General features: G+C 38.4%; 1 protein-coding gene across 5 annotated transcripts in view; it reads left to right on the forward strand.

The window, feature by feature from the left end:
• The window catches only part of ZCWPW2 (zinc finger CW-type and PWWP domain containing 2), a 164,554-nt gene that overhangs the window by 124,945 nt on the left and 11,683 nt on the right, over positions 1–27,926 (forward strand). For 3 of the 5 annotated variants that reach the window (XR_009701577.1, XR_009701578.1, XM_061196450.1), the window contains exons 6-8: positions 12,675–12,733; positions 13,820–13,887; positions 20,351–20,475. Coding sequence is in view for 3 of the 5 variants with exons in the window: in XM_061196450.1 (XP_061052433.1) it covers positions 12,675–12,733; positions 13,820–13,887; positions 20,351–20,475 (252 nt within the window). In the remaining 2 variants the exon portion in view is untranslated. Of the gene's footprint in view, positions 1–12,674; positions 12,734–13,819; positions 13,888–20,350; positions 20,476–24,045; positions 24,415–27,926 lie in introns of those variants that run through there. The other 2 variants (XM_061196448.1, XM_061196449.1) reach the window with 1 other exon arrangement.

The following is a 27,926-nucleotide window of genomic DNA, read 5'->3' on the forward strand; positions in this document are numbered from 1 at the left end:
ATCACCTTCCTCATCCCATTCCATTAAAACCAAAACCAATCTTACTAATCCATAGAAAAGTGGATGTAACATACAAAAGGAATAAAACAATAAAGATAATAAAAGTAGGGCTTCCCTGGTGGCGCAGTGGTTGAGAATCTGCCTGCTAATGCAGGGGACACGGGTTCGAGCCCTGGTCTGGGAAGATCCCACATGCCACGGAGCAACTGGGCCCGTGAGCCACAACTACTGAGCCTGCGCGTCTGGAGCCTGTGCTCCGCAACAAGAGAGGCTGCGATAGTGAGAGGCCCGCGCACCGCGATGAAGAGTGGCCCCGGCTTGCCGCAACCAGAGAAAGCCCCCGCACAGAAACGAAGACCCAACACAGCCAAAAATAAATAAATAAATAAAATTTTAAAAAATAAAATAAAATAAAAGTGGATATAACATACAAAAGGAATTTGAATGTAGCTATTGCACTAGATATTAAAAATGATCTTTCTATGTCTAATAGAAATAGCTATTGTTTTCCTGTTTGCAAAGGGAAATTGTTATCATTGGAAAAAATATGCCAGTGAAAATTAGTAGAATTTACATATAACTTACTAGAATGAATCTATAATTTTAAATTTATAAACATTTGGCTTCTGCCCATAAGAGCTTCTTCAAACTTTTTATTTATATTAGACAACACAAGCCTACTATTTCTTTTCTTTGAAGACCTATAAATTATTACTTTTAAATTCTTTAAAATTGTAATGACTTTGGGGTGATATTTTTCTTTTTTTTTTTTTTTTTTTTATAGGAATAGTCCGATTTCTTACTCATCACTAGGACTTTTTTTTTTTTTTTTTTTTTTTAAAGATTTATTTATTGATTGATTGCTATGTTGGGTCTTCGTTTCTGTGCTAGGGCTTTCTGTAGTTGCAGCAAGCGGGGGCCACTCTTCATCGCGGTGCGCAGGCCTCCCACTATTGTGGCCTCTTTTTTTGCAGAGCACAGGCTCCAGACGCGCAGGCTCAGTAGTTGTGGCTCACGGGCTTAGTTGCTCCGTGGCATGTGGGATCTTCCCAGACCAGGACGCGAACCCGTGTCCCCTGCATTAGCAGGCAGATTCTCAACCACTGCGCCGCCAGGGAAGCCCTTTTCTTTTTTTTTTTTAATGTACTAATACCTTTGCTTCAAAAATAATTTGTTATGAAATAGGTATATTAGGTACACATCTTAAATCTGTACTCCCCCACATACTGGGAACACAGTCACCCAGATCAAACAAACAGAGGTGTATCTTGCATATCCTTCCAGGAATCTAGGCTCAAAAATGTCTTTCATTTCAACCTCTGGGATCCTCAGAGAGCTGATGTAAAGACTTGGATCCAGATAAAATATTTTAAAGAATAGTCTTTTTTTTTTTTTTTTCTCACACACACTGTATTTTATTTTTACAAGAGATAAATAGACTGACACCAAGCATTGTACATGGATGACCACAACAAAAGCAACAATGATTGCAATTACCAAACATGAAACACACTCATACTATGTTATAATATTGACATTCAGTCCAGTAATCCTCCACTGTAACAGCTCCTTTACTTTGCAGTGAAAATTGATTTGTATATTCTTTGCCTCTGAGTCCTTGTGGGATTTTTTCTTTTTTTAAATTCAAACAGAAAGTCACAAAAATTATACTCATCCTCATCAGTTCACTCAGTCCCATGTAATTAATTTTTTTTTTCATCTTGATCTTTTGTTAGCACTTTTATGAGCTCATCAGTTTTTCATTAGAGTTCTGAAAATGCTTATTCATTCAGTTCAACAGTACAGTCAGGTACCAGAAACCTGTACTTGTCAGAGTCTTTTCCATGAATTTCCTGAAGATGAAACCCTTTTATAGGAACATATTTACAAAAGCATCAGAGTACACCCAGAACTGTCTGTAAATGACAAAAGACTTAAAAATGACCACGGTTAAAGATTTGATGAAAGTTCATAATAATGCAGTTGACAAGACAATTAGTTATTTCTGAGATATACATTTTAAAGTAATAACTAGGATTATGACTTACAACATTATACCAGAACATATAAGATTTTTAGAAATTTCATGTAATGTCTGAAACATTTATATTAACATATTTCCATACAAATAACCCAATGAAAGTTTAGTATTAGTGGTTTTGTTTGTTTGTTTATACTGCAGGTTCTTATTAGTCATCAATTTTATACACATCAGTGTATACATGTCAATCCCAATCGCCCAATTCAGCACACCACCATCCCCACCCCACCGCAGTTTTCCCCCCTTGGTGTCCATATGTCTGTTCTCTACATCTGTGTCTCAACTTCTGCCCTGCAAACCGGCTCATCTGTACCATTTTTCTAGGTTCCACATACATGCGTTAATATACGATAGTTGTTCTTCTCTTTCTGAGTTACTTCACTCTGTATGACAGTCTCTAGATCCATCCACGTCTCAACAAATGACTCAGTTTCGTTCCTTTCTATGGCTGAGTAATATTCCATTGTATATATGTGCCACAACTTCTTTATCCATTCGTCTGTTGACGGGCATTTAGGTTGCTTCCATGACCTGGCTATTGTAAATAGTGCTGCAATGAACATTGGGGTGCATGCGTCTTTTTGAATTATGGTTTTCTCTGGGTATATGCCCAGTAGTGGGATTGCTGGGTCATATGGTAATTCTATTTTTAGTTTTGTAAGGAACCTCCATATTGTTCTCCATAGTGGCTGTATCAGTTTACATTCCCACCAACAGTGCAAGAGGGTTCCCTTTTCTCCACACCCTCTCCAGCATTTGTTGTTTGTAGATTTTCTGATGATGCCCATTCTAACTGGTGTGAGGTGATACCTCATTGTAGTTTTGATTTGCATTTCTCTAATAATTAGTGATGTTGAGCATCTTTTCATGTGCTTCGTGGCCGTCTGTATGTCCTCTAAGAGTTTTATAGTGTCCGGTCTTACATTTAGGTCTCGAATCCATTTTGAGTTTATTTCTGTGTATGGTGTTAGGGAGTATTCTAATTTCATTCTTTTACACGTAGCTGTCCAGTTTTCCCAGCACCACTTATTGAAGAGACTGTCTTTTCTCCATTGTATATCCTTGCCTCCTTTGTCATAGATTAGTTGACCATAGGTGCGTGGGTTTATCTCTGGGCTTTCTATCTTGTTCCATTGATCTATGTTTCTGTTTTTGTGCCAGTACCATATTGTCTTGATTACTGTAGCTTTGTAGTATAGTCTGAAGTCCAGGAGCCTGATTCCTCCAGCTCCGTTTTTTTCCCTCAAGACTGCTTTGGCTATTCGGGGTCTTTTGTGTCTCCATACAAATTTTAAGATGATTTGTTCTAGTTCCTTAAAAAATGCCATTGGTAATTTGATAAGGATTGCATTGAATCTGTAGATTGCTTTGGGTAGTATAGTCATTTTCACAATATTGATTCGTCCAATCCAAGAACATGGTATATCTCTCCGTCTGTTGGTATCATCTTTAATTTCTTTCATCAGTGTCTTATAGTTTTCTGCATACAGGTCTTTTGGCTCCCTAGGTAGCTTTATTCCTAAGTATTTTATTCTTTTTGTTGCAGTGGTAAATGGGAGTGTTTCCATAATTTCTCTTTCAGATTTTTCATCATTAGTGTATAGGAATGCAAGAGATTTCTGTGCATTAATTTTGTATCCTGCAAATTTACCGAATTCATTGATTAGCTCTAGTAGTTTTCTGGTGGCATTTTTAGGATTCTCTATGTATAGTATCATGTCATCTGCAAACAGTGACAGTTTTACTTCTTGTTTTCCAATTTGTATTCCTTTTATTTCTTTTTCTTCTCTGATTGCCGTGGCTAGGACTTCCAAAACTATGTTGAATAATAGTGGTGAGAGTGGACATCCTTGTCTCGTTCCTGATCTTAGAGGAAATGCTTTCAGTTTTTCACCGTTGAGAATGATGTTTGCTGTGGGTTTGTCGTATATGGCCTTTATTATGTTGAGGTAGGTTCCCTCTATGCCCACTTTCTGGAGAGTTTTTATCATAAATGGGTGTTGAATTTTGTCAAAAGCTTTTTCTGCATCTATTGAGATGATCATATGGTTTTTATTCTTCAATTTGTTAATATGGTGTATCACATTGATTGATTTGCGTATATTGAAGAATCCTTGCATCCCTGGGATAAATCCCACTTGATCGTGGTGTATGATCCTTTTAATGTGTTGTTGGATTCTGTTTGCTAGTATTTTGTTGAGGATTTTTGCATCTATATTCATCAGTGATATTGGTCTGTAATTTTCTTTTTTTGTAGTGTCTTTGTCTGGTTTTGGTATCAGGGTGATGGTGGCCTCATAGAATGAATTTGGGAGTGTTCCTTCCTCTGCAATTTTTTGGAAGAGTTTGAGAAGGATAGGTGTTAGCTCTTCTCTAAATGTTTGATAGAATTCACCTGTGAAGCCATCTGGTCCTGGACTTTTGTTTGTTGGAAGATTGTTAATCACAGTTTCAATTTCATTACTTGTGATTGGTTTGTTCATATTTTCTGCTTCTTCCTGGTTCAGTCTTGGAAGGTTATACCTTTCTAAGAATTTGTCCATTTCTTCCAGGTTGTCCATTTTATTGGCATAAAGTTGCTTGTAGTAGTCTCTTAGGATGCTTTGTATTTCTGCGGTGTCTGTTGTAACTTCTCCTTTTTCATTTCTGATTTTATTGATTTGAGTCCTCTCCCTCTTTTTCTTGATGAGTCTGGCTAATGGTTTATCAATTTTGTTTATCTTCTCAAAGAACCAGCTTTTAGTTTTATTGATCTTTGCTATTGTTTTCTTTGTTTCTATTTCATTTATTTCTGATCTGATCTTTATGATTTCTTTCCTTCTGCTAACTTTGGATTTTGTTTGTTCTTCTTTCTCTAGTTTCTTTAGGTGTAAGGTTAGTTTGTTTACTTGAGATTTTTCTTGTTTCTTTAGGTAGGCTTGTACAGCTATAAACTTCCCTCTTAGAACTGCTTTTGCTGCATCCCATAGGTTTTGGGTCGTCGTGTTTTCATTGTCATTTGTCTCTAGGTATTTTTTGATTTCCTCTTTGATTTCTTCAGTGATATCTTGGTTATTTAGTAACGTATTGTTTAGCCTCCATGTGTTTGTGTTTTTTACGTTTTTTCCCCTGTAATTCATTTCTAATCTCATAGCGTTGTGGTCAGAAAAGATGCTTGATATGATTTCAATTTTCTTAAATTTACTGAGGCTTGATTTGTGACCCAAGATGTGATCTATCTTGGAGAATGTTCCGTGCGCACTTGAGAAGAACGTGTAATCTGCTGTTTTTGGATGGAATGTCCTATAAATATCAATTAAATCTATCTGGTCTATTGTGTCATTTAAAGCTTCTGTTTCCTTATTTATTTTCATTTTGGATGATCTGTCCATTGGTGTAAGTGAGGTGTTAAAGTCCCCCACTATTATTGTGTTACTGTCAATTTCCTCTTTTATAGCTGTTAGCAGTTGCCTTATGTATTGAGGTGCTCCTATGTTGGGTGCATATATATTTATAATTGTTATATCTTCTTCTTGGATTGATCCCTTGATCATTATGTAGTGTCCTTCCTTGTCTCTTGTAACATTCTTTATTTTAAAGTCTATTTTATTTGATACGAGTATAGCTACTCCAGCTTTCTTTTGATTTCCATTTGCATGGAATATCCTTTTCCATCCCCTCACTTTCAGTCTGTATGTGTCCCTAGGTCTAAAGTGGGTCTCTTGTAGACAGCATATATATGGGTCTTGTTTTTGTATCCATTCAGCAAGCCTGTGTCTTTTGGCTGGAGCATTTAATCCATTCACGTTTAAGGTAATTATCGATATGTATGTTCCTATGACCATTTTCTTAATTGTTTTGGGTTTGTTTTTGTAGGTCCCTTTCTTCTCTTGTGTTTCCCACTTAGAGAAGTTCCTTTACCATTTGTTGTAGAGCTGGTTTGGTGGTGCTGAATTCTCTTAGCTTTTGCTTGTCTGTAAAGCTTTTGATTTCTCCATCAAATCTAAATGAGATCCTTGCCGGGTAGAGTAATCTTGGTTGTAGGTTCTTCCCTTTCATCACTTTAAGTATATCATGCCACTCCCTTCTGGCTTGTAGAGTTTCTGCTGAGAAATCAGCTGTTAACCTTATGGGAGTTCCCTTGTATGTTATTTGTCGTTTTTCCCTTGCTGCTTTCAATAATTTTTCTTTGTCTTTAATTTTTGCCACTTTGATTACTATGTGTCTCGGCGTGCTTCTCCTTGGGTTTATCCTGTATGGGACTCTCTGCGCTTCCTGGACTTGGGTGGCTATTTCCTTTCCCATGTTAGGGAAGTTTTCGACTATAATCTCTTCAAATATTTTCTCTGGTCCTTTCTCTCTCTCTTCTCCTTCTGGGACCCCTATAATGCGAATGTTGTTGCATTTAATGTTGTCCCAGAGGTCTCTTAGGCTGTCTTCATTTCTTTTCATTCTTTTTTCTGTAGTCTGTTCCGCAGCAGTGAATTCCACCATTCTGTCTTCCAGGTCACTTATCCGTTCTTCTGCCTCAGTTATTCTACTATTGATTCCTTGTAGTGTAGTTTTCATTTCAGTTATTGTATTGGTCATCTCTGTTTGTTTGTTCTTTAATTCTTCTAGGTCTTTGTTAATCATTTCTTGCATCTTCTCAATCTTTGCCTCCATTCTTATTCCGAGGTCCTGGATCATCTTCACTATCATTATTCTGAATTCTTTTTCTGGAAGGTTGCCTATCTCCACTTCATTTAGTTGTTTTTCTGGTGTTTGTTCTTGTTCCTTCATCTGGTATATAGCCCTCTGCCTTTTCATCTTGTCTGTCTTTCTGTAAATGTGGTTTCTGTTCCACAGGCTGCAGGACTGTAGTTTTTCTTGCTTCTGCTGTCTGCCCTCTGGTGGTTGAGGCTATCTAAGAGGCTTGATGGGAGGCTCTGGAGGTGGGTAGAGCTGACTGTTGCTGTGGCGGTCAGAGCTCCGTAAAACTTTAATCCACTTGACTGTTGATGGGTGGGGCTGGGTTCCCTCCCTGTTGGTTGTTTTGCCTGAGGCAACCCAACACTGTCATTGGTGGGGCTAATGACAGACTCTTGGAGGGCTCACGCCAAGGAGTACTTCCCAGAACCTCCGCTGCCAGTGTCCTTGTCCCCACGGTGAAACAGAGCCAGCCCCCGCCTCTGCAGGAGACCGCCCAACACCAGCAGGTAGGTCTGGTTCAGTCTCCCCCAGGGTCACTGCTCCTTCCCCTGGGTCCCGATGCACACACTATTTTGTGTGCGCCCTCCAAGAGTGGGGTCTCTGTTTCCCCCAGTCCTGTCGAAGTCCTGCAATCAATTCCCACTAGGCTTCAAAGTCTGATTCTCTATGAATTCCTCCTCCCATTGCCGGACCCCCAGGTTGGGAAGCCTGACGTGGGGCTCAGAACGTTCACTCCAGTGGGTGGACTTCTGTGGTATAAGTGCTCGCCAGTCTGTGAGTCACCCACCCAGCAGTTATGGGATTTGACTTTACTCTGATTGCGCCCCTCCTACCGTCTCACTGTGGCTTCTCCTCTGTCCTTGGACGTGGGGTATCCTCCTTGGTGAAGTCCAGTGTCTTCCTGTCGATGATTGTCCAGCAGCCAGTTGTGATTCTGGTGCTCTCGCAAGAGGGAGTGAGAGCACGTCCTTCTACTCCGCCATCTTGGTTAATCCCAAGAACAGTCTTTTTTTTAAAAAAAAAAAATTGTGCTGTTGTGCAGAGTCTGTCTATTCCTTTGTAGGAGAGATCATCTTCTTTTGCATGTTGCTGAGGATTAATGTTCAGAATTTGACAGTGATCGTGGGTTAAAGAATCAGGCCAATTATCCTTACTACTCAAGTTGATGGAGAGAAAAGTGGTAAAATAGATAATGAAGGTCTCAAAATTTGTTCTTTGGTCCAGAAAGAATGGTGTAATATGGGTACTATAATCATTGAATATTCTCTGTACATCAGCTTTTTAGAATTTAATTGAAATATGTAGATTCTAGAAGTTCTTCCTGAGAAACCTTATCTTTTCCCAACATTCCTCTTGCTAAAATATCCAATGACTTCGGAAAAACTATACACAAATAGGAATTGTTTTCAACAGACTTGGATTTTTAGACAGTGTCCAATTGCAAGTCAAATAATCTAACTTACCAGCTTCATTCAATCGGATAAACAACTGATATAAGTTCTGCTTTCTTCTGATTTCCATGGAACTCTTTCCTCTCTGGACACCCTGTTCCCGTTAGTCCTTAGTATTCTGAAGCTCTGTATAAATATGAGTGCAATCTGTGCTATTTAAAAAAAAAAACTTCCTGAATTTCTGTGTTCTATCACTGGTATAGCTAGATGGTCAAAGACTGTTAAAAAAAAAAATCAAGTGCAAGACTTTAAAATTTATCAGTGAAGTACATAGTCATATAGTTCCTTGAGGTGTCCTGTTACTTCTGTCCTCAGCCAAGACTGGGAGGTGTTAATAGAAGGCCTTTTCATGCCTTCTGTTTAAGGTGGTCTAGTGGTCAATTTCTATTTTAGCGGAAAATATTCTCCTGTGTCTCAGCTCACTGCTTGACCACACACTCCGGTATTTTTTCTAGTAAGCTCCTCAAAGCAGAGAAATCCACAGTGCTTTAGTGTGAACTTACACATGGCTGAAGAGAGTGCAAGGGACAACTAGATGTTTGTAAGTCATGTTGCCAGGGACTGGTCTCTGATATTGTCCAAATCTCACAGGAATACCCGTCTACTGAAGATTGACCAGAGGGAAGCATTGGTCATTGGCAGACATCTATGTAAGAAACACTGGATTTGTAGATGATCTGTTGAAATCATGTTTAAATAGGGCTAGAAAATGATCATTTCAACCTTCCCTCCTTTTCAAAGAAGTGTTAAAAACAAATATTATCTGGACCCGAAGACTTAACTCTATTATTGGTACTCTCCAGATACTCAGATTAAGTAATAACCATCTTTTACAATGTTACATGAAACCAGTTTTCATCCTTTTCCAAGCATATATTTCCCAGCAGATTTACCAAAGGGGAATGAGAATATTGGCTTTTCCTTCTATATGATGACTTTTGACAAGGAGTTTATATACATTATTCAAGGTACACATTCATTCTTCTGTCAAAGTAGGCAGCTCTTTAGTGATTACTGACTGACAATTATTCTCAAAAGGTTATAAAACATATTTATGTCTTCTATGAGCATAAAATGCTGATCAAAATTTTACACCCTCAGATTTAGCACAGCTAACAAACTTGTTCTTCTTGCTTAAAAAGATTTTTAATCTTGGGACTTCCCTGGAGGTCCAGTGGTTAAGACTCCATGCCTCCACTGCAGGGGGCGTGGGTTCGATCCCTGGTTGGGGAACTAAGATCCCGCATGCCACACGGCTTAAAAAAAAAAAAAAAAAGTTTTTAATTTAGATGAATAGTGGCTTAAGGAAATGGGCAATATCAAGTCAGTTTATGCAGATTATATTAATCTGATGTAAACACAATTCTTATAGATTTTCTGTCCTTTGCAGTAAAAGGCAGTTCTCTCATTTGCCATTCTAGTCCGCAATGCTAATTTTTTTTTTTCAGTAAATGGCATATGCCCTCTATACATACAACTCTTTGTTTTTATATCCAACAAGAAAAGAACTAATACTTGCTTTGTTTTCTTTAAAATCAGTGACACTTGTATAGCAATATATTTGTGTGGATGGGTGTGGGCTAGATCAGTGCCTGGAAAACTTTAGAGTCACCTGAAGAGCTTATTTAAGTACAGATTCCAGGCCCCACCCCCAGAGTTTCTGATTTGGTAGGCATGGGATGGGCGTGAGTATTTGCATTTCTAACAAGCTCTCAGGTGTTGCTGATTCTGTCATGTCGTGGCTCTTGTTCTGAATAGCATTGGACTGGACAACATAGGAGAATCAGCTGTGCAACACAGGAAGAGAAGGAGAAGAGATAGATTAGATAAAGTAATCTTTAGTGTCTACTTGTACTGGGTTGGATAGTAGCCTCCAAAAGATATGTCCACCAGGAACCTCAGAATGTGACCTTATTTGAAATAAGGATCTTTGCAAATCCTTTGGGTAAGGATTTTGAGATGAGCTCATCCTGGATAATGTGGGCCCTCAATCCAATGGTAAGTGTTCTTATGAGACAGACATCTATCCTTCAGAACTGTAAGACAATAATTTTCTGATGCTTTACCAAATCTGTGGTAATTTGTTATGGCAGATTTGGGAAACTAATACACTACCAAAGTCCAGCCATATCAAAGTGCCAAGTTCCCTCTGTCGTATGGTCTAAGGAAAAAGGGTAGAGTTCTGACACTGACCTGGTGGACTAGTATAACAATGAAACAGTGACTGAACATCAACTAATTGCCAGACACTGTTGGATACTTCCTGGCATGTTATGTAATTAATCTTCCCTCAAATGCCTTCAGGTAGTTATTTTTTTAGCATTATTTAACAAAAGAAGACCCTGAAATGCAGAATGGTCATTTAGTCAGAAAATATTTATTAAGTGTCTACTTTATGCCAGGCTCTTGCTGGATGTTAGAGAAGTCAGTGACTTACCAAAGGTGATCCCGCTTGTAGGTGCCGAAGTCAGCGTCCAGATCCAGACCCTCTCCTTCCAGATACAGTGCCCTTCTCCATCCATCATATGTTGTCAAAGGCTGGAGCAGGAAAGCACAGGGCGTTTGGCAAATACTGACTAGTCCATTTTGGCTGCTATGGAGTATTTAACAAAGGAGAAAAGGAATTTATTATGACCAGCACAACTCACTGTAATTTATGGTAGTCGTCTAGCAGTATTTCTTTCTATTAGTACCTATAAAGCAGTTTGCACTTTGTTACCTGAATTTCATTTCCACTTGTGACCAGCCTTTCAATTCATACTCAAATATGCATGTAATATAAGCTGATCCTTAATAACAAGATAGAAATAATAGCGTTACATTGTCTTTGGAGATGTAGTTCAATGATTTAGACAACAATATTTCTATACATATTTTTTACCATATAGATATATAACAGTCCTGGAAAAACTATTTGAATATTACCTTGAGGCTGAAGATCACAAAAAGAAGATCATTTACTCTTTAGCATCATAATAATATGAATTCCCTGAATGTTTCATACAAACTTCCCCTGAGTGATTATTAGGATATAATTTTTTTATGAGAAGTAAATTAAAATATCCCCGTTTAACTGTAAATTCATCAGTTTCTAGTTGTAATTCTGTTTCTCTGTGTATATTTTAAGGCTAAGATTTTGGTACATACAGGTTCAGGACTATTATATTTTGGGGGTAGATTGTTTCTTTTAGCATTAAGTAATAACCTTTTTATCTCTGATTTTGCTTTTTGCCTTAATATCTGCTTTTTTCTACCAGTAATACTGTAGCAGTATTCCCTTTGTTAATAATCATTGATATATTGTATCTATCTCCTTACTTTCAATTTTTCATGTCACTGCATTTAAAAAAATTTTTTACCTTCATTGAGATATAACTTATTCAGTCCTTTAAATTGTAAAATCCAGTGTTTCTTAGTATATTCACAGTTGTCAACCAATACCACTATCTAATTTCAGAACACTTTTTCATACCACCAAAAGGGAACCTGATATTCATTAGGAATCGCTGCCCATTTCTACATCCCCTCAGTCCCTGGCAATCACTAATCTACTGCTGTCTCTATGGATTTGCCTTTTCTGGACATTTCAGATAAATGAAATCATACAACATGTGGCGTTTTGTGTCTGACTTTTTTTTAACTTTTCACTTACCATAATGATTTCAAGATTCATCCAGGTTGTAGTATATGTGTCAGTACTTCACTATTTTTAAAGGCTGAGTAATATTTCATTACATGGATATATCACATATTATCTATCCATTAATGGATATTTGGGTAGTTTCTACTTTTTTGGCTATTATGAATAATGCTGTTATGCACATTCATAGTTTCATAATTATGACCAAACATAATTTTTTACATGGACGTATGTTTTCATTTCTCTTCGACATATACCTAGAAGTGGAATTGCTGCATCATGGGGTAACTCTACATTTAACATATTGAAGAACTGTCAAACAGTATTCCAAAATGGCTCCACCATTTCACATTCCCACCAGCAATGTACGAGGGTTCCAATTCCTCTACATCCTTCATCTTGTCCTTGCTTAGGCATTAAAACCCCAGTCCCAAGCCCTTTTGGCCCTTTTCTGGTATAAATTCTCTGTGGGTCTTCACCATGTCAGTTCCCACCTGTATAGCTTTGCATTCCACATGTTTCTGGCATCTGAATATTTCTTTTTCTTTCTTTAAAGATCATATATGTATTAAAATTTAAAAGTAGTTTTACTTAGTATTTTTGTGTATTTGTGGAAGGTGAGGAAGGGAGAGTGGATATAGGGGGTAGGCATTCGTACTGGATGAGTCGACCATTCCTAGAAGTTGAGCAGGTCAGTGGCATTGCAGTGATGATGAAGTGGCTGACTTAGAATTACATGTGTTGTTTAGGGCTGGGGGCCAGAGTTTTTCTTCTGGGCTAACTTACTCAGACCATGTAGGATCCATTATTATGCTGAACTCATCGTATCCCATATGAACTAACTGATCTTTTTGTTGTTGTTATTTTACAGATGCAAGTTTCCAAAAATAATACTAAAAAGAAAAAGCCCAAATTTAGAAAAAGGAAAAGGTATGCTTTTTTAAATTAAAAACTATTATGATAAAATTGAAATATATATATTGGGTTTAATTTTTATATGACATTTCCCCCCGGTTCTTAATTTTGTTTCTCTAGGGAAATACGTTTTAAATTTTCTAAAAGAATTAATAAAATGATAAGTAGTAGTCTTAGAAGTATGGAGAAAGTTTTATGTTGGTACAAATGTGTTGAACTATAAGTTTCAAAGATTAATATCATGTGAGCAACCAGATAAGAAGCAGGTTTTTAGTTTAAAAATAGGTAATGCAAACCAGAAATAAGCCTTTATAATAAGTCAGTGATGAGAAGTTTTAGTGTTTATCACTGAACCAGCCATACCGGTTATTTATTTTTTTAATGGATAGTAATCAGTGTTATGTGAAAAGGAGTCCTACTCAAAGACAAAGACTGGCCTAATATGATAGTCCTTCTCTTCTTCTTTGTCCTTTTTTAGAAGATGAATAATTAAATTTTTAAAAAGGACTTTCACTTCCTAATCTTGACACTTCACAGTAGCCCCATCAAATAGATACGGGTATATCATAATTATCTCCATCTAAAAGATGAAGAATTTGTGCCTTAGAGAAGTTAAGTGACTTTCTCAAGATCTTCTGGTTAGAGAAAATGCGTTTGAACAAATGTTTTCTGACTCTAAATCAGCAACATGGTGTAGTGGGAAAAGCATGGATTTTGCAGTCTGACAGAATTTAGTACTGTCACGTTCAGCCATTTTCCTATGTTGTCAAATTTCTTAGTTTCTCTGAGCATCATTTTCTTTATGCTCAAAATGAGAGTAACAATTACTTGGTAGGTTTTTGGAGGGAGGATTACACAAAAAAGGCTGTGTAAGGTGCTGGGTAGATTATTAGTGGTTTTCACTTAGTGAGAGCTCAGATCAGTATTATTACCCTTGGGCTTTTCACTGCCTTACTTACTGTGTACAACAACCAAGAAAAAGTACCCCAAGGTAGGAAATATATACCCATAATTTACAGTTACCAATGAATATGCATGAACGGTCATTTAAATATACATGCTTGATCTTTTGAAAATAAATCTGTCAAATTCTTTTTCTAGGAAAACTGTTTTAAAATCATCTTTTGAAAATGTTTGTTCAGATGATGCCTTATCAAAGGAAAACATGGGTATGTGAAGGCCTGTCCTGCTTTTAGTTCTTTTACCTGTATTTAATTCCACCAAATATAATTGTAGTCCTTTGAAGAAAAATAAATGTACATGTATACCTACATGAGAAACATTAGTGGGTTTTTGGCATTGATTTACTTACTAAGGCTTTTCAATTGTCTTTAGGTTTCTATTCCCTCGAATTAAATTTTCTCTGGCTTTGTCATATATTTAATTTTTAAAAATAAAGCGTCAGCAGTTGTGGGAGGAAATACCAGCATCAATATGCTTCAATCCAGACTTCTCTATTCCACATTTATTGGGGTCCTAGGGGTGCCAAAGGGGGAGAAGGAAGAAAAGCAGCAGCCTAGGGCTTCCAGCTGAATTAATTGCCATTGGAGTTAGACCACAGTAGGGAGAATGTCGCCTGCAGGGAGAAGGTCTTCACTTTCAAAAGCACTTGACTTTTCTTACATTTTCGTTGGTCTTGAAAAGCAGGCACATGCTTGTTTGCTAGGTGGAACTTTGGCAGCCATACAAAGAGGTTTCAAAGCCAGTTAAACCCAGAGAAGTCATTGTGCCACACTCCCTCTCCTTGAAGCCACCCCCAGATCCTACAGGGCTCTCATTTCCATTGGCTAAATACGCCATTTGTTTTCAGTCTCAGTGAAAGAAAGGAAAGCAGGCAGAGGAAGGACGAGGTAATTATTTTTTAAAAAGAAATTTCTTTGGTTCCTCTCCTAAACCACTACAAAATTCTGTTGTTTCTATCTCTTCTTAAACTTACTCTGCTACTGCTTTCCCACTATTTAAGGTGCTTTTTTTTTTTTTCTCGTTATTTTGTTCCTTTGCCTCACATGATCAGTTCAGGTATTCCTGTAGAAAGGCAAAAGTCATTTTATCCCTAGGCTGAGTTACCACCAGGTGACCCTGATACTACAGCTGGATCCTTCTCCTCTCCAACTAGCACAGGATCCTACAGAAGAAATTCATGGCTGCCAGGAATCCACTGACTGGAAATGACTCTTCCATGTAAATGAGTGAACATATCTCAGTAGTCTTCCACTAAAGGGAAGCCCTGTCATTAGTCTCATGTTCTGTATGGCTCTGAAAGTCTCAGTAGTTAGTTGTTAAAATAGTTTACCTGATCAGTGTTCCACTCCTCAATCCCATTTGAACTAAAGAACAGAAACATCTAGTCTTCTGTGTTCTTTGTAAGAGCTGACTACTTCCTGAAACAGTAGTTCTTTTTCAGTAGTTTGTACCCTCCTCAGATTTTTTACCCACTACCCATATTTCTGTGGATCCCTTGATGTAGGCCTCTGAGATCTCTCATTTCTTCTTAGCTTAAGGTAGGATCAGTCCTAGATCGAGCAACAGAGGAAAATTATACCGTCAGATTCTTGAGTCTCCACTCCACTTTTGGACTGTCTTTCCTTACACTGCCAGGTGCTAATGTCTCCTGTTAGTCTACTGCCCCAGCTGTGACATTCCATTATGGGTTTTATGCTCTACAGTTGCTTCCCTCTTTCCCTTAGTTAGAGATCCCAGGGAGAGTCAATTAAGTGCATCTACTTTACCTTTCTGAGTATCAGTTTCTTCATCTGTAATAAAGAAATGCAGTAGAAGTCCTCTTATCCAACAAAGAGAGGACTATTTCTGGAAAATAATAGAAAAAATTGAGGAATCATTAAATAAATTAAACTGTATATTCATGGCTGTATAAAGATTTAATCTAATGCTGGGAGGGGGAGATAAATTAGGAGTTTGGGATTAACATATACACAGTACTATATATGTAAAATAGGTAAACAACAAGGACCTACTGTATAGCATAGGAAACTATATTTAATATCTTGTAATAACCTATAATGGAAAAGAATCTGAAAAAGAATATATATACATATATATATATATATACACATATATATGTAAATCACTTTGCTGTACACCTGAAACTAGCACAACATTGTAAATTAACTATACTTCACTTTTAAAAAGTGGTTATAAAAAGAGATTTAATCTAAGAAATAGCTATTTGTGGAGCATGTCTGTATTTTTTTGGAGAATTGCTACCAGGAATATCTTGTATTATATTTTTTTTTCAGTGTTTAGGGACCAAAAAAAAACATCCATCGATGATGATGGAATAATAATACAATAATAATAATAACACCTGTAACAGTTAGTATGTGTCCTCACTTTTCTAAACATTTCATATATATTTATTTAACCCTCACAAGATCTATATAAGATAGATAAGGTAGATATTATTTTAACTCCCATTCTGTCAGTGGAGAAACTGAGGTACTTAATAGGTTACATGACTTTTCTAAGGTCACATAGCTTCTTAAAATTAATCAAAGTTTGCAACAATTTCCTTGGTTGCTTTGAGTACCAGAAGCTTAAAGCTAAATTTATGGTTATTCTTTACAGCTACCAACTGGTAGTTGGTCTAAGCATTTTTTAAATGTAATGCCTTTCGTATCTCCCTTAATGAATTGATTTTGACTTCTTTTATTTTCAGTCTTTGAGTTTTGAGTTTTTGTCATTTGTTTTATTGTATCAGTGTTTACTGTTGGTAAATACCTCATTTCTTTTTGGGGAGTAGACAGTGTATTAAACTTTTGATAGATAAAAGATTGACATAGTACCCTGGATTAACTAATAATCTACTAACATTAATTAATAAGTTAGCAAAGGATGTGTTCATTAGCTGCCTGATAGGTGAGCATGGCAGAGAATGGCTAATATAGGAAAGGTCTGGGTGGTGGCTGAGCCCAGGTAGGAGATGAAAGCCTTGAGGCCTGGGTCTGGGGTGTAAAAGGCTAACGGGGAGAAGGGTGCTGTCTCGCTATTCAAGGCAAACTTTGCCCACCTGCTCTTGGTTTGGAGTCACCTTTAACCTCTCAGCCTTTGTGCCTCTTGTTTCTGTTTGTGTCCCAGAAAGGTGTCCTCTTCTTCATTCCACTTCAGCCTGTATTTCACTCATCTCTACATTTAAATCATGAACACACAGAGGAGGGTTTGTGGTTACTTGAAAACAAAGCAAAACCAAGTGCTTTTTCCTCCTCTTCACCCTCCTTTTCTGTAAGAATGGCTTCAAAATTTCAACATTAAAATGGCCCTGAAAGTTTATTTAAGATGCTATTTTTCAGTGCCAGGTTTGAAATAACCCAACCAGTGGCCTCTTTATGTAAGGGAGGAAATAGCTTCTTTAGACATTTAATAGAGAAATAGAGAGTAAAGAAAACTTCATAAATATACATTTGAAGGCTTTTAAAATAGTGACTGATTGGACTTCCCTGGTGGCGCTGTGGTTAAGAATCCACCTGCCAACGCAGGGGACACTGGTTCGATCCCTGGTCTGGGAAGATCCCACATGCTGCGGAGCAACTAACCCTGTGCACCACAACTACTGAACCTGTGCTCTAGAGCCCGCGAGCCACAACTGCTGAGCCCGTGTGCCACAACTACTGAAGCCCGCGGCCCTAGAGCCCGTGCTCCGCAATAAGAGAAGCCACCGCAATGAGAAGCATGTGCACTATGGGATAGGGAGGGTGGGAGGGAGACGCAAGAGGGAGGAGATATGGGGATACATGTATATGTATAGCTGGTTCACTTTGTTATAAAGCAGAAACTAACACACAATTGTAAAGCAATTATACTCCAATAAAGATGTTAAAAAAAAAAAAGCATGCACACCGCAACGAAGAGTAGCCCCTGCTCTCCACAACTAGAGAAAGCCCACGTGTGGCAACGAAGACCCAACACAGCGAAAAGTAAATAAATAAAATATAAATAAATTTATAAAAAAAAATAGTGACTGATTTATTGAGACAAACAGTAAGTTATTTCTTATCAGGAATGGAAAAAACACTGATTTATTTTATAAAAAGTCATTTTTAAAAGCCAGATATGGACTTCAGTATGAGAGATACTTTTTTCTTTCCTTTTCTTTTCTTTTCTTTTTTTTTCCACTTTCTCTGCGTGATAGAGCAGCTATCACTCAACAACAAATTGAAGCAAGTCAGGAAAACTACAGGATAATGAGGATTGATAGAAGATGATTGGTCATGCAGTTAGCACAGGCATGCATTCTCTATCTTTGGAAGAGATCATTGACCAATTTTGATAACCTAGTTTGTAGATTACAATAACTGCAATTTCTGAGAATTATTTTTGCACTCTCTGCGTTTACAGTATAGGAATACCTATTTAGAAAAGCAAGCCTCCTGTTGCTCTGGAAGCAGAATTTGACATCAGTCAAGTTGGTGTTATGAACCCTGGTTGATTCATGAAGTCATCCATTACTTTGTCTTCCCTTTGATCGAAAGGCAGTGTACATACTTTTCCAGATCACTTGAAAACAGAGAGCCTGCAATGGCACTTGGCAATGACATTCATTATCATAAATTGATTGTATTTTAGTCTAGCCTTAGAAATACAAAGAAGTTTGTGTGCCATTTTTCCTTTACAGCAGAGCTCAAAATACATCTTCTCAGCAGTGCGCTGAATGTCAGTATCAATTGCCATAGACTCAGAATGTAAAGTAGGAAAACACAACGTCTGTGAGTGGGACTGGGGAATTGGTGTGAAGATAGCCACACAGTTGTTAAGTGACAGGTTACTAAGTAAGAAATCTGTCATAAAGAGAGGTTAATCTCATTAACAAAACTGCTTCAATGAAAATGTACTTTCCTACAGCAAATTCTGATTCAGTAGACATGGTGTTGCATTCGTATTTTTTAATAAAGTCTCCAGGTGATCCTTGTGCCCCCAGATTTTGAATACCATGGTTCTAGAATGTGATAGCTTATACTCTGTGTTCTTAGACTTTAGCAGTTACCACAGAACACAGATCTGTGTGCTTACAACTAACATGTCAGTTAGGGTTTTTGTTTGTTTGTCTTTAAACATAGGAACTGGTTCTGAGGTGTGGAATGGCTTATCAGAAAGCTTCTTTCAAACTGTTTTGAGAGTTTTCCACAAAGAAAACCTAAGACTGGCTAGGTGGAGATGACAACCAGGAAGGGTTGTTGGTCTGTGGCTCTTCTGTGGGGCCCCTGACCCTTAGGAGGCACACAATAAACATTTGTTGATTAAATAAAAGAAGATGGTAATAAAATATGAATTCTTTGGAGCGGGAACGTCTCACATTAATAATCTCTGTTCTTACCTTATAACATGCTTAGTTTACAAGGATACCTGTGTGTGTAAACACACATACACAAATGGATGTGTATATCATGCACAATTAAAATTAATGTTACTGCTGGGAACACCTTGATATATTCATTGATAATATTTTAGCGCTGAAGGGTGTGTCCTGCTTGGGTTCCATGAACTTTCAGCTGCTCTACCTCGTGTGATTTTTGGTTACTTGCCAATGAGCAGTCCATAATAGAGGTGGTGTGTCAGATTTGTATAACCAGAGTGGAAGGTGATGGGGTGTGTGTTCGTGGCCTTTCTCTTTCAATCATGCTGCCCTTAGAAGACTTCTCAGGGGCCCCATCAGTCTGTTGTGCAGGAGCAGGCCACCCGGGTCTCCTTCCCCTTATCTTTACTTCAACAAGACTCGGTATCAAATGAAAATGTTTGTTTTATTTAAATCGGGAATTCAGTTGATATTGTTAATCAGTGATTGAGTCTGTAGAGTTATAATAGGTGTTTATTTCTTTGATGGGGATATTATTTTATCTCAGCAAGTTCAATCAATTACCAGATTTTTTACATACTTACGTATTTCTGTCACAGTAGCACTAAAAAACCACAATTTTTATAAGTGTGTGGGTTTTTTTTTTTTTTAATCAGATTAGGCAGTTAAGATGCATTGATATTTTGATTAGGAATAGACTAGTCTGGATTTAGCCTTGCCACTTAATTACATGGCTTCCCCTTTTAAACAGTAGCTTTAATAGTTTATTGCAGGGATTGACAAGTTGTGGCCCACAGTCCACCAGTTGCTGCCTGTTCTTGTAAATAAAGTTTTATTGGGACAAAGCCACTCTCATTTGGTTTAAGTGTATGTGTATGGTTTGCATCCAACAGCAGTATTGAGTAGTTGTGACAGAGACCATCTGGCCCACAAAGCCTGAAATATTTACTCTCTGGTCTTTCACAGAAAAAAAGTTGCTGACCCCCGGTCTATAAATAACAATTTAGTTTGGTGCCCTTGGCTCCTTATTTTAAAAACGCAAACTTCTAGTGAGCTTTTGATGTTTCAGGGATACTTTATAGTCTACACATAGCAAGAATGTAACCTACATTTTTCAAGGAATAATTATTCAATATAAAAGATTCACCTGGAAATCCATAGTAATTTTGCATCAAGCAGAGGCCATATCTGAAAATTATACAAAGTATTTATTTTTTAATCTCATAACTTTAGAAAATGTCCTCTTTGGGGGTGGTTAATAGTATGAATTAGATTGAATTAATTAAGATATAACATTTTTGACTATATTAATGTTGTTTCTTTAGTTGTCTCTGAGACAGAACTTTTACTAAAAGAGCTGGAGCAAATGCTAGAGCAAGCACTGGAGCCCACAGCCGCCCCTGATGAGTCCGAAGGGGAGCGCGGAGAGGAGACAGATACAGGAGAAAAGGTAGGGTCCATAGTGACCGTCAGGCCTAAACAGCAACTCCAGACTCCTTAAACAGCAGAAATTGTTCCTGGATCTTCATTTTCACTGTATGGGAAATGCTTTTCACTTCTGAAACTTGAGCCCTTGATTATCATGAGGTGAATAATAAACTAGTAGCCTGTTGAGAAATCAGGATGCATCTATCAGTCTTTGAAAAAAGTATATTTGAGCCAAGGAGCTCTTTTATTTTAGATATTTAAGGCTGGAATGAAGAGAGATGGAGGAGCTCACCGTCATCGAGGGGGTGCCGATCTTTACAGTCAGGAGAATGGCCAGGACAGGAGCAACTCAGGAAACCTGCTCTGCCTGGTTCATGCACAGGGTTGACCTCTATGGGGACAAACCTCATTAGTAACATCCTGGAGGCAGGGTTTTTCACTGGAATCTATTTCACCATTCTTAACTAAATTGTCTTTTTCTTTTGGTCGGCTATATTGTGCTGAGAAAGGCCATGTGTGCTTACTGTATTCAATATTTATATATGAAAACAGAAATTTTGAATTGGTTGACACACTGCTCAGCACATCATCTCCATGTCTGTGCAAATAAAATGAGGTACAAGCCCAGCTCATTAACACAGAGCAGCAGTGTGGCAGGTGTGAGAAAAATAAGTCATGGGGCAGACACGTCCACAAGGTGGTACAGCTGTTCCCTATGTAGTTAGGAAGAAAAACAGCAGTGGGGAGCCCTGGAACCTTAAGGTTTCATTCCTTCTCTCATTCCCTCGTTTGGGTGTACAGTGTGCCTGGAGTCAGGAGGGCAGTGGATAGGAGGCGGGCTCAGGATACAGTGCCTACGTGCCCATCCTGGTCCTGCCAGTGAGGACTTGGGGGACTCGGCAAGGTTGCCTAGCACTTGCCTCAGAGGACTGTTTTGAGGGTGAAACAAGGCAAACCAGGAAAAGTGCTTTGCAGAGTAATTGACACCTAAGGTTGGCTATTATTACAGATGAGAATTGTCAGTGGCAGCCGGTGGAGAGAGTAAGAGCTCAGAATTTGTCTACTTTGTCTCTTTTCCCATATTCTCACTTTGCGGAACTACCCATCCCCAAGTCTGTCTGTTCTGAGATGCAGAAAAGGTGGATTTGTAAGTGGACAAGATTGTTTACCCACTTTGGCTGATTTCATTCAGAACTTCCACAAGAATAAAGATGATTCTTAAATACCTCCTTGACTGAGTTAGAAATCAAGGAAATATACAGAATTTACAGTTGAGATCAAAATGTCAAGGAAAATAAAATTAATGATAAAAACACTTGCTGAGCTGAAAAACATAATTGTTTTCTTGGTCAGCGATACCAACTTGTACTTGAATTTCCATGGGTTGTGAGTGCCATTTTTCCAATTAGAGTTCCTTTTTAAACAAAAACAAAAACAAACAAAAAACTTGTTGTCTCTATATAGATCCTACCCTTTGTAGAACAAGAGCTATAGATTGGTGATATATATATTGTATACATGTAGTTAATATACAAATTATTCTTTTCTAGCAAATGTGTGTTTTGTTTGAGCACCATATGGATTTTTGCAGTGGTTTTTTTTTTTTCAGTCTTAGCAGTTTCTCTTTTCAAAAATACAGCCAGGTTGATTTTTATAGAAATGTCCTGGAGCTTTTACAGCCACAGAATTGGCTTCTGTTTTGCCATTATAACTAGTAACTTCATAGAACAGAAAATTACTTCTGATTTTTATTTCTTAAGGTAAAATAGTTTTTATACATCACCAGCCAGGAGCTTGCTCTTTGTTTTAGATTCTTGTAATATTTTATGCTTTCAAAGTCATTTAGAAATTATAAAAATTAACCATTTTAACTTGCTGGTAGGCAGGTGAGTGCCGCCTGCTGACTGGTTCATAAGCTTCTCTCCACACTGAGCTTTACAAGTCTGGAATTCATGCCAGGTTCAGGGTACTTAGGGCCTTGTTCACTTTTAAATAAGGAGAATAGCAATGAGACCAACTGTCAAAGCTGGAGCAATTTACATTTACAGCTTAAAAATAAATAAATGATCACCTAAGGGATTTCTTTTTGTTGTTGTTGTTAGTAGGAAAAATTAATATGGCTTCCAAAGGTAATACCACTTAACACTGAAGATGTGTTTTGTTTTTAGGAGAAAGTGGCCTTTACAAGCTAACACATCAAAAGGAGCCATCTGATAATTTTAAAGTTCTGAGCATGTTTATTCTCTGGGCAGATAGTGTTTGAGCTATTTTCAGAGTTGTAAATTTTGATGATGTTTTCATCATTCATTTCATGTATGAGGTTTCAGGTTGATTACTCTCAAGCATTTATACCAATGAATTGAGAGTAGCAACATGAACAAAAAGCATACACACATGGATAATCAAAATCCATTTCTATTTGTCATTGAAATACTTTATGAGATTATTTTCCTCAGTAGAGTTACCTTTCTAATTAATTATGTTCTTAGCTAATATTAACACTACTTGACATGCCCTGACGTGGAAAAAAAAGGGAAGGCATTGATTTCAGATTATTATAAAAATCCACCTGAATAATTCACAAATTAGATAGTCCATATACAGATAAGACAGAGTTTACTGAATAATAATTATTTTAATAATTATTGTAATAAAAGGTACATTTTTGATACATGAAAGCACTTGTCTAAACTGCATGTATTTTTTTTAATTAATTTATTTATTTATTTATTTTTGGCTGCATCAGGGCTTCGTTGCTGCACACGGGCTTTCTCTGGTTGCAGCAAGCTCTTTGTTGCAGTGCGCGGGCTTCTCATTGCGGTGGCTTCTCTTGTTGCGGAGCATGGGCCCTAGGTGTGCGGGCTTCAGTAGTTGTGGCACGTGGGCTCAGTAGTTGTGGCTCACGGGCTATAGAGCACAGGCTCAGTAGTTGTGGCGCATGGGCTTAGTTGCCCCACGGCATGTGGGATCTTCCCAGAACAGGGCTCAAACCCATGTCCCCTGCATTGGCAGACGGATTCTTAACCACCGCACCACCAGGGAAGTCCCATAAACTGCATGTATTTTTTTTCTTACATTGTGTGGGAAGTTACCTCTGCCTTTAGTGAACCTTGAAGTTGTAAATCTCGTGTGTGTGTGTGTGTGTGTGTTTGCATTGTTTTTACCTGTGTTCTTTGCCACTAAGCTAGCACACACTCTCACTGTTCGTAAGGAATGCAGATGCTTATGAGAAGATGAGAACAGAAAAGTGTGACTAAAACAGTTTTAACTTCTATTCCCCATAATAATCATTTTTAAAATAAACAAATATAGAAAACTCTCAGAAGTTTAATTTTAATGACCACATTTTTCCAAAGCATAAAATTAAAACTAACTAAAAATGTGTGATGTTGGAGAGTAGAGACAGGACTAAATACTAAGTTATTTTTACACTCACACACTTACTGTACGTTATACTTTACATAGGGATCATTATTTGACCACCAGCAAATGGAACACCTTCTTAAGGAGTTACTGACAACTTTATGTTTTGTTCAAATAATTAAGCCTGGTCTTCAAGTAAATTTGATGACTTGTATGGTTATTTTTACAGTTATCTAAATGTGGCCCTGAAGCTCCTGTGGGCAGCTCGCTTGAAAACCACTGTGAAGAGGACTATCTTGTAATTGATGGGCTAAGATTAAAAGCTGGAGAATGTATTGAAAGTATAACTAACAAGTTTAAGGAAATAGATGCGTTGATGTCTGCATTTTAGGGCATTACAGATATTTTCAAAAGTTAATTATAAAAACATTTACATCTTTACATTTTCCCAAAGTCAAAACTTAAAAATGTTTAGTGAAATAGGTATACATTATACCAAAGTTGTTATTTCTAATAACTTTCTACTTTGTGTTTTGAGAATATCCATTGTTTTGAGAGTCAGTCAAAGGGTAATTAAGTTAGTGTTATAAATTTAGAATCTGAGAAACCCTGATATTTGTATTTGTAGGTTTTTTTTCTTGTTTGCCTTAATTTTAAAATGGCTTATGAAACCTACTTCACAAATACATGCTTTACAATGATTATTTAGGCCCTTTGTTCAAATGTGGCAAACTGTTAAAATGACTGCCGATGCTATTATAATTCTTACAGATATTTCAAATCTAATATACTTAGAGAATGTGAATTTGTAGTAGAAAGAAGCTACTGTAAAATAAAAGGAAATAATAAAAAATGGTTGTGTAATAGAGTTGGAGCTTTTCTTAAAAAACAAAAATGTCAGTTGCCGCCTTATACTGGAAACAATCTTTTCAGCTACAGTTCCCTACTGACAGAGTCTATGGAGGGTCTTTGGAAAATCAGAATCCTGGACCCTTCCCCACTGAATCAGTATCTCAGAGGTGAGGATGGGAAAATGTAATTTAAAATATATAGAGATAAGTTAAACATATTCACTATAGAAAAATCTAAACAATATACAAAAGTAAAAGGTACATCCTGCAGTACCACTTCCTTAACATCCCCCCTGGAGCCCCATTCCTTAGGGGTCCCCATGAATGGTTCCGGTCAGTGTCCTTCTCACTCATGTTCTGTGCTCATCAACTTGTGTGTCTGCACATCCTTCTCCATTTCTAGCTCTTGCTCCCTCTCTATACCTCCCTCTCCCTGGGGGCAGGGGTAGGGGAAAGGGCATTCCACGCACATAAAAACAAAAACCAAAGCTTAAGCAGAGAAGAAAAGAGAGCATCTGGTTCCTGGTGTTGGTTGAAGTAGCTGGAGTGGAGTGTGATGGGGAGAAGGTGAGCCACAGCAGATGAGGAGGCTGTGTACCCAGGCTAAGCAACCTGGGGAAGAGGTTCAAACATTTGAGGAAACTCACAGCAGTGCAGTGTGGGTGAGTGAGCAGGAGGGACTGTGGAGTCAAGAGCACCAGCGGGGAGGCTACTTGGTAATTTGGTTGTGAGATCATGGGGGCCTGTATTATGGTGGTGCCTTGATGGAGAGAAGCAGGTAGAGTCAGGCTCAATTAACATGAGTGGATGATTAGGACTTGGAGATTGGATATAGGCATGGGACCAGGTTTCTGGTGTTCACAGTGCTGTTCACTGAGGTAGGAACACATGCATGTTAGAAACGTAGGACACATGTCAGCTTTGGGCCAAACTGTGTAAGTTCAGCTAAGAGTCTAGGCTGTTCATGCTTTAACAAAGTCTATGTTTCAACACCACACTACGAACCAGAGTGACTAGGAACAGTCTCTCCACACATCCTATTTCAATTCTAAGTGGTTTAAAACAGTGAAGGCTAAGGCTTCCTTCTTCCTCCAGCTGAATTTACTCCAGAGTATTTTAGAAAAACTTTCACTTTTCCTTAGCAGTATGATTTTATATTCACAGCCTACGAAATATCTCAAGAAGTAATTGATCCCATTGTGTGTTACTCTTTAGAATCAACTATAAAAATGACTTCAACTGTATTTGCAAGACTTTATCCACAATTCAGGTGTTTAATCTAAACCCCGACTAGGGGTAGATTAGATAGGTAGGTCGGTTAGATCACTTATAGCTAATTCCTCTTGGTGGAGTGGCCGGTGCTCATCAAAGGGAGAGTCCGTACGTAAGATGCTGAAATTTCCAGACTGAATCAGACTCTGCAGTAGTCTAAGTGATAGAGTCTGGAATGTCCACTGGAGTCTTTGTGAGCTTGAGCAGCTCAAAATGATGCTGCGAACAAACATTTGAGTTGGCTCTTCGGCAGAGGAAAGAAACTGCAGTCTCCTTCCAAGAAGAGGCTGGGGGAGCCTCTATCCATGTGAAGATACAGGCTTTCAAATTTCCAGATGGGATGTGCCCAGGAAGAGGATGAAGGTGCAGTCAACTAACATCTCTGTCCTCAGGGCTGAGAATCACGCCTGGCTGAAGACCCTCCCCGCAGGTAACGTCCCATGTGGAAACAGAATGCCTGCCTTCAGATCCCAGTGCTGCCATCTACTAGCTGGGAGACCCGAGACAAGTTATTGAACTTCTCCGAGCTAGGCTTCTTTCCATCTGTAGAGTGGAGGTTACTGTGAAAGAAACATAATAAGCTACATAAAGTGTGTGTAACAATCAGAACGCATGGAAAAGATGCAAGTTATGACTATGAATGTCGTTGGCTGAGAGCCTTTCTCTTCTGACTGCCTCTGCCATGCTCCTCTGGGTCCTAATAGACTAACATCTTCCTTTCAGCACAGCCAGAGGTGACACCTGCTCCTGCGGGTCTGGGACCAAGGATCTGATGAGCTGCCTTCTAGGGTAGGCCTAGAGGTGAGCAATACCCTACGTTTATAGCCAGAGCGTCTAGTTGTGCCCCAAGGAAAACATTGTAAGGAAATTGCATCTGCCTTCCAAGGGAAGTTAAACTCTATGTACACTAGTTACACCAGGTTTGATATGTGAGGTGTAAGGCAGTATGTCAGGGCCTCCTGCCCAAGCATTTGGATTCGAGTAAGAGCCCCTCTTTGTCCAGTTTGAGGAGGCTGCCTCATCCTCTTTGGAATGATTTGGGCCAAGTTATCCCAGTCTACAGCCTCCATGAACTTAGGGAGGGTCAGCACCCATTGGAAGCTGAGTCCCCAGTTAGACCTGCAGACCCTGGAGAGTTGAGCACTGAAGCCAGCTCTGTTACCCTATATTCTAGGAAGACCTGGTCCACTTGCCCCATGCTAGAAGCCAAATTCATTCAGGGATTTCCATTGGTAAGAGGCTTAGCTCTATCTTTACTGGAGACAAACTGTGTACATTGAATGGATTAGTCTCTTTTTGCCTCCAGTGGGACAAAGTCTTGCAAGAGTCTGTAATGTCTATAGCCTTGGCCTTACTGACTCTGCAGTGGAGGCCGATGGGCCACAGATAGTTAACCCATCTACTATAGACCTAGGCGCTGTCATAAACTTTGCAGATCGGTCTAGAGTCTTTGTGGAAAAAAATGGTGGTTTGCTCGTATGGACACCAGGGGGGAAAGCGGTGGGGGGCGGGGGGGAGAGGGGTGGTGGTGGTGGGATGAATTGGGAGATGGGGATTGACATGTATACACTAATATGTATAAAATGGATAACTAATAAGAACCTGTTGTATAAAAAATAAAATAAAAAAAAAAATGGTTGTTTGCTCTTTCTGGAAGAACCTTGCATTCATGTACCTGAGGTGACCTGTGTAGTGCTTTAGGTCAGGGGTCCCCAACCCCCGGGCCACGGACTGGTACCCGTTAGGAACTGGGCCGCACAGCAGGAGGTGAGCGGCAGGCAATCGAGCGAAGCTTATCTGTATTTACAGCTGCTCCCCATAGCTTGCATTACCGCCTGAGCTCCGCCTCCTGTCAGCATTATGGTGAGTTGTATAATTATTTCATTATATATTATAATGTAATAATAAGAGAAATAAAGTGCACAATAAATGTAATGCGCTTGAATCATCCTGAAACCATCCCTCTCCCCAGGTCCATGGAAAAATT

This window comes from Eubalaena glacialis, chromosome 7, assembly GCF_028564815.1.
Source record: "Eubalaena glacialis isolate mEubGla1 chromosome 7, mEubGla1.1.hap2.+ XY, whole genome shotgun sequence".
In the NCBI taxonomy this organism is placed as follows: Eukaryota; Metazoa; Chordata; class Mammalia; order Artiodactyla; family Balaenidae; genus Eubalaena; species Eubalaena glacialis.